Here is an 8,011-nt window from a genome sequence, read left to right as displayed (position 1 = left end):
CGTCTAATTTTTTGTCAATTTTTTGTTTTGTTTCAGGCCATTTGTCTCATTTTTTGTCATTTTGTGTCTCGCTTTTGTCGTTTGTGTGTCATTTTTGTAATATTTTGTCTTGTTTTTGTGGGTTTTTTTGTCTTTTTTTAAGTAAAATACTATATTATTCAGCTCCAGATAGCTGTGACTAAATATTTCGTGCCTTTATAGATACTCAGTAAAATGATGAACTGACTTTCATTTGCACAAGCATGTTCCTGTGATACTGTCTTTTCCTAAGCTTCGGTCTCTGTGATCTCCTCATGAACTCAAAACTCTTATCCACTTGTGCCACTCCATCCACACTCCATGATGACCCCCATCAATTTTCATAATCATCCTTTTACTTTCCTTTATTATCATCCTTCCATCTCCCCGTCTCTTCAAAGCTGCGTTTTCGACTGGCTCTTATCTCCTCCTCGTCTCTCCAGAAGACGGCCTTGATCTACAGCCATGTTAAGCCGGCTCAAACTTCAGTCCAGTTCTTTTACATGAATATTTCATTTGTGTTTTTTTCTTTTTACATCCTGATCTTATGGGGGTGACAGGGTAGCTGTAAACAGTGTTGATGCAAAGTGAGGATAGGGAATTTGCCCAGTTTGTGAAGTTTTTAAATCAGCAAACAGAATGTACACACATAAACTGAGCTAAAAGTGTATGAAATCAACAGTCCGCTTTATATCACAAGTGGAAACACATGAAACCCAGGTACTCAAATAAGTAATTACCACAATATGTATCATCTTTTTAAATTGTCCCATAATTACCCAGTAGTTACTGAAATCAGGTGCAGCGCATATACACTATGAAATCATAATTTGAATTTATAATAGTGTTTTGGAGGTCAATGACTTAATTGCACGGCTGTTTGTTTAAAAATAGACTTCTTTGATCATATAATGATCCATGTGTAACCTCAATGTAAGATGAAACACTGTCTTGTAGGTTACATTTACATAAAGCAGCAGTAGCTGCAATAAATGCTACCTAAGAAGAGGAAAATGCATTTTGTCAACACGAATTTATTCCCATAAGACAGGATCACACCTCAGATAAATCTATAATGCATCCTGCCTCTGCCACATGTTGTATGAACCAGTACAGGTGCAAAATAAATGCATGCAATCGATCAAACAAAACCTGAGCGTTTATTTGAAATGCTCAGAAAACGTGTTTTATTTCAATATGGGCTTTCAAGGCTTTGGGGCAAGTTGTGAAAGTACATCCTGAGTTTAAGAGAATGATGAATGCTGCGTTCTTGTCTTTGCTGGGGGACATAGTAATGATGAGACACATCAATCTTTATTACCACTTCACCACTCAGTCCTGAACATCCAAGGGCAACAGAAATATTGCACTCACAGAGCACATTAATCTTCACACACCTGCCTATAGCTTTTAGCTGTAAGGAAATATTTAAACTTTGTGCACATTTTCTTCTCTTTGTTATTCTCTTTTTAAAATGACTAATTCAACTAGACAGAGTTAATTTCAATTGGGTAATGAGGGTTTTATTTTTAGTTAGTAACAGAGTGATTCGATTTCATATATAACGGGATAATTCTTATTTCAATGAACCACAATTCGTGTGCTTTCATTAGTGGAGTTATCTGTCGATCTAGTCACTCTTGTGCTCGGATTGGTTTAATGACTTGGAGTTCCGCCTTGTCATACCTCTTGACCAGTGAGAGGCCGCCAGAGCTTCCAAACGCTCCGCCCATCGCCTTAGTCCCGCCCCTTTCCACCGGCGTTCAATCGTGAAGCGGATTGAGTGTTGCAGCCTCGGTATGTGGCGCATGAGTGTACGTTTCGGGATGTAACGGCGGTCTGTCGGAGCGGCGACACCGAATTAAAACATATATCCACACCCGGCGGACTTCGGAGGCAGGATACCAGAGGAGAGCGGACGACAAACCCGCGGAGGGGGGAGTTTTTAAGACAGCACGGAGCGGAGGAGAAACACGGGAGCGTGGCAGGAGGGGACGCTCTAGCAAACCCAACCGACACCGCACGCAGAAATGGCGGAGCACCACGCAGCCAGCGACGGCAAGCACAAAGCGTCCACCAATGCCGGGGGCTCGGTGCACGGCAACAGCCGACCCGGCGCCGCGGGTGGAGGAGGGGGCAAAGGAGGCCTGTCTGGCGGACTGACACAGCCAGCTGGGTGGCAGTCTTTACTCTCGTTCAGCATTCTTTTCCTGGCCTGCCTGGCCGGATTCAGCTCCAGACTTTTCGCGGTGATCCGGTTCGAGAGCATCATCCACGAGTTTGATCCATGGTAAGCTAGCAGGGCAGGTTCGTTTAACACCAACACTTGCTTGTCTTTGCAGTAAAATAGCCACATCTCTCCAGGGGGTATTTTCTTTTGTAACTAAAATTAAAGATAATAAATATGAATCTATCTGTATTGTTGTGCTCTTTGTAAGTTAGCACGTTAAAAACGACGTTAAGTTTCAGCTTTAACTTTATTTAGATGTTTGCTAACACCTCGTACTCTGTATAAACAGTTGTTTTCCCAGTACTGGATTGTTTTCCCTCATGTCCTTGGGACAAACAGTTTGAATACGGGGGTCAGTGTCTTGATGTGCTGTCTGCCTCAAGGACCTTGACATTTAAATGTGGTGATCCGAGTGGCAGGCAGCTAGCTAACCGGTCCGGTTTGTCCACTAATGGTGATTCCCAATAACAATAAGTGCTCATAACATCTGCACTGAGCAGCATGAGGAGCTGCAGGTACAAGTTTGTCTAGATTGAAGGAAAGTAAGAAGACTGGAGCGATTCCTCAGACCTCAGTGCTGCATTTTAATTCATTGATAAGTCAGTTGAGTGTGAGCGGATGGAGGTAAAATGGTAGTGAAAACGGTTTATCCAGGGATTATATGGGGGTGGGTAATCGGTATGATTGACTGAAGCTGTTTTACTGCTGGAGTAGATTCTCTTTTGGAGTTTTACTCAACTTGATTCACTAAATTATGACTTAAAAACAAAAAAAAAAAGTGTTTGACTGCCAGGATGTGTTTGCAGGTTGTAGCCGGTGTTCATCATACCAGCAGGTTGTTTGTAACCCGGAAGCCCACTGATCCGGTCTGGTGTGTCTGTCATCACAATGCAGGATTATTCCGCTTTGTAGCAGTGTCACATGGGCTCACAAGTGGCCGCCTGGTTGCACTGTCATTCCCTCACTGCTCTCATATAGACTCTGTGGCATAGGACCAAGCAGCAGCAGCACGACTGATGCATTCATTTATTAATTTTCAAGGACAGGTGCTCCATCTTGCTCAGGGTGACACTTGCCTCTTCAATTATGTTGATAACTTGATTGCATTTTATAGCCAAGAGCCAAGACTGGGGGATGTAAGAGGGTCTGCATGGTTCAGTTGAGCTTGATCCTACTTTACTGCTGGAATCTGCACTGAGGACTGACCTCAGAGCTGTTAATGCGTGGCCCTGTGTGTCAAACCCTTATTAGGATCTGCATTCTTTTTCCCCCCACTGCCTTCATATATCCGATTAACGTCTGTGGGTGGTCAAAGAATTGGTACATATATTACCTATGGTATTATGCTTCACTTCACAGCAGCACTGGGAGCTGTTTTGCCTCGATATAAGGCTGTAAAGTGGAACCAGTTTCCACAGCTACAGAGCGAGAGCCGCACAGCTCTTTGGCAACATGTCACTGAAAAGAAAGCAAAGGCAGTTTTTGATATTTAGAAGTTTAAAAGCCCTTGCAGCTATGAGCAGTCGGCATCTGTTGTTCTCAAAAATTTTTCTGTTGGACCCCAAAACAAAAGCAAAGCTTCAGTGGAACCTTCTGTTGCTGGCTTAAGTGTGCAAATTGAGGAACTCAGCCGCAAAGTGATGTCTTATTTTAAAACAGGAAAATACACTCATCCAGAAAGACAGAAATATATTTGCAGTTGACTATTCATAAATCTGGAAACATCCACCTCTCTGCAAGTCAACTCTTAACCCGATGTGTAATCCCGATCAGTTAGCTAAGAACTATTGTACTACATTTTAACTAGAGTCAACACTCTGGAGTATTCTTCAGTGAGTATGTCAGCCGTAGTGCTAGAGTTTGTATAGATTAACAATAAACCTGACCCTGCTGACAACTGTTTTGCCAGGAATGTTAAAAAATAAACTATTCACATAAACTCTATCTTATTTGACTCTGAAATTCGATGTATCTCTGTAAAAAGCAGATTTCTGTGATTTCAGTCTACTTTTTGACAGTTAAGTCAGAAAACCTGTGCATTTTTACAACTGCATACCCATCGGATGCTGATTGGAAGTGGCTGTTGCTCCCCGACACGCATGATTAGTGCTGTTGTTGTTTGAATGCTTGGATGCTGTTAATGTTTTTCCTCTGCGCAGAGCTTTCAATTATTTGCAGTGAACCATTACGTTAAACAAGCTGGCAATTTGAAGAATCCAGATTGGATTTACGAGCACCAAAATGTCAAGCTTGTCCTGCGGTATGCAGACGCCACAAGCTGTACTGATTCAGTGGAAGAGTCCCCGTTATCTGGCTGCACTAATTTTAGGTGCTAATATTTGTTTATTTTAAAATCGGGGGGTAGAGAAGAGAGATTAGTTGGCATTTGTGAGAGATTTTTTAGTCTTCTCCATTATTGGAAGCAATTATCTCTAAAATTGTGACCTGACTTCAAAGTACATTTCACTTTCCTTAACCAGTTCCAATTTAATACTCATTCATCTAAAGCAGTGAGGCAGTGGCTGGTTTCTGCTAAGAATACTTTCCAGGTAGAATGTCTTGATCCTGCTGCTACAAATATCCCTTTTTGCTAAGCAGCAGTTTCTACCAAGATACTACTGGCGCTTCTCAGAAAAAAAGTTTAGTTTCTCTCCCTAAATTTACTATTTACTTAATGTCTGTCCAGCATATTGAATTAGTGGAAGGAAAATTTAACTAGTCCAGAAGCTGCATGATAAGATGCATATTAGGGCTGTCAAAATTAACGTGTTAATGCGGATTCATCCATTATAATGATAAATCTGATTAAAAATTGCGCAGAATAACTCAAAATCCCTGAAACGTCTCTGGCAACGCATTTTTGGCAGTTTGTCCAAGTAGACTTACCGTTGCACATGTGCAAATGGGCAGTTGATCCGTTAGTGGCAGAACAAAGCAACTGGAAATGGAAGACGCTAAATAGCACGCGAAAATGTGTGTGTGTATATATGTGTGTGTGTGTGTGTGTGTGTGTGTGTGTGTGTGTGTGTGTGTGTGTGTGTGTGTGTGTGTGTGTGTGTATATATATGTATATATATGTATGTATATATATGTATGTATGTATATGTATGTGTATATACACACACACACTCACAAAGTGTGGTGTGTGGAAGAGGAGTTCTCCCTGAAAGCATTTAAGTTTTTTCCACCTTGGTTATGTCAGGAAAGGCACTCTGTTTCTTGCAGCAGAGTGAGTCGAGAAGAAGCATCCCTGTCAGACACATAATGATGCGGATACTCGAGTATAGCAGCACAGACATACCCATTCACACTCAAACGTGCACACTTTCACATTCTTTTCGACCTGTCTACATCAGAAGTGCTGCTGTTTCGCATGAGTTGAGCATTGGTGAAAGTCTAGGTGGATGGTGACCATGTGTCAATACAAGATGTTAATATTTCAGTCCACTGGAATGATGTGTATGAGCTGAAGTGGTGAATTGATGACTCAATTAGTCAGTGTGACACACTAAGACCATAAATTAGCAGGTAACGGTTAGCTGTAAAGTCTGCTTTGTTTTTTTCTTCTTCATATTAAGAATGTTAATGAATAATTGTTAAATAAATGATTAATTGCTGGTAGTCATTTAATCAATATATTACAGATGTTATTGATTAATAGTTAATCATGTAATTGGTGTTAATAATTAACAATATATGAACTGATAAGGGAGCGAATGAGGGACGTGCATGTCAGAAAATGTTTTGTACATTAGCTGTAGTACCTGGATGCCCCACCAGACAGAGCCTCTTGCTGTTTAATGAGATGGAAGACTGCATCCAGGCCATTCAGACTATAGGCAGTTCTATGTTGGCAAACAGAAAGCACTGTGGGAGTTTAGCTAGGAAAGGGCTACTATGACAAAGCCCTCTGTGACAGTAAATGCCCTCCTACGAGAACTCACATAATGAAGATGTTTTCTCGGGCAGTTCTCTTGCAGTCTAGAGGCACGTGCAGTCAGTCTGTCTAAGCAGCAAATGTCATGTATGTGGTCAAAAATGGCTATATTAGCATATAGAATAGTGTTTGCAGTAGTCACTGTGTTATTGATGGTTGATTGGTAGTGCTATGGAAACTATTTAAAAATTTTCGTCCCCTCAATATATATCAATATATTAATCGTTAAGGCAGATGAGCGACATGCATGCCAGAAGATGTGTTTTGGAGATTTGCTGTGGTCCTGGTTGTGTCACCATGTGAGGCCTTTCACTGTATCATGAGATGGAGGTACAGGTGTACGGGTTAAACAAATCTGCCTGCTGTCACCTAACTGTGAAAGTCGTGTTCATGAAATCTGCAGAATCAAGTTGTTAGAAAGATGTCGTGCGACTGTCCAGTTTAGCAAGCTGTCCCAGACTTGTGCTAATGCTAAGCTAATATTTTCAAATGATAAAACAGTCTTCTCACGTGCAGAGGCAGTCGGACCCTGTTGATGTTGGTGATACTTCCAACAACATTAAAGTCAAAATGATAAAGTGTATTGTGACATTCTGTTTGAGTATACATCCATTTGAGAAGTGGCAGTAAATCCAGACACATTTCTGGCACTGAGGAAGTTGGTGAAACATTGTTTGTGGACATATGTTCCAGCTAAGCAGTTGTTTCCAGCAGCTGGACTAATGTTACCAATGCATCATGCAAAACATACATGAAGATTATTTTAAAATAAAACCATTATGACTCAAGCCTGCCGTGGAGAGATTAATAACGTTACAGGGAGTTTACTGTGGAAGAGTACAGCTTGTTTACCGTGTAATCTGGTGTTAGCTTTGTCTGTTCTGGTGTTTACGTTGTCTGTTGTTCAGATTCACAATGTAACTGAGCCAGCTTTGAGGCAAACATTAAGTGTCAGTGGTTAAAATCAGTTCATTCATCATATGGAAAAATGTCTATGGTTTTTTAATTAATTTCACTGAAAATTGTTCATTCGTGTAAACACTGCCAACCATTGATTAAGGATTAAAAGAAAAAAACAAAATTAGGATCTCCATTTCATATGTTTATGAACTAAATACTTTAGTGTTTCAACTGCTGTTGGAAAAAATAGGTCATTTTCATAAAGAGCCACCAATTCAGCTTTTTTTCTTTCTATCAGTACACAAGACTTCAACTCAGGGTATATCTGCCCATACTGAGTAATGATTCCATACCACTGTGTCATTTTGCATGAAGTAACATGTGTCCAGGGATTGTCTATGGCATTTAAGTTAAGGTTAATAGTTGCAATGCAAAATTGATTATGTCTGCAAAGTCAGAAATTTGGGAATAGTTGTAACATTAGAAATAGATAAAAGGCTTGAAATTGTTTATGCGAGTTGAAAAGGTCATATCCATGTTAATATAAGAGACAACTGGGATTATAGTTTTTGTGCCGTCTGCTGCTGGAGGGTGTGTGTGCCATCTGCACACACGCTCACTGCACCAGTGCTGTCAGGTTAAGAGAAGATTTTAAGCCCATGAGCCATTGGAAAAGTGCCTAACCTTCTCTAAAGCTATCAAAGCACATTGTCTTATTTCTGCTCCTTCTTTCAGCTCATTGTGCTCGGCTGCACGCTCTCTTTCACCCACATCTCTGTACTGGCAACTTTTGGGTGCATGAGGCTTGATTTATTTATTTATTTTCTAGAATAAGCTAAAAATTGTAAGAAACACTTCAGTTAGCTGTGTGAACATCCTGATCAGCTGGACTGGAGAAAACTGGCAGCTCCAGCACCATGGCAGCT

General features: G+C 40.8%; 1 protein-coding gene across 1 annotated transcript in view; it reads left to right on the top strand.

Moving 5' to 3' along the window:
- Positions 1–1,786: 1,786 nt before the first annotated feature.
- The window catches only part of LOC111564866 (dolichyl-diphosphooligosaccharide--protein glycosyltransferase subunit STT3B), a 122,149-nt gene continuing 115,924 nt past the window's right edge, over positions 1,787–8,011 (top strand). The window contains exon 1 of the mRNA XM_023264701.3: positions 1,787–2,308. Within this exon, the coding sequence (XP_023120469.1) occupies positions 2,049–2,308 (260 nt within the window). The 5' untranslated portion in view covers positions 1,787–2,048. The remainder of the gene's footprint in view (positions 2,309–8,011) is intronic.

Source organism: Amphiprion ocellaris, chromosome 15, assembly GCF_022539595.1.
Source record: "Amphiprion ocellaris isolate individual 3 ecotype Okinawa chromosome 15, ASM2253959v1, whole genome shotgun sequence".
In the NCBI taxonomy this organism is placed as follows: domain Eukaryota; kingdom Metazoa; phylum Chordata; class Actinopteri; family Pomacentridae; genus Amphiprion; species Amphiprion ocellaris.
This window is presented reverse-complemented; position numbering and strand designations above follow the sequence as displayed.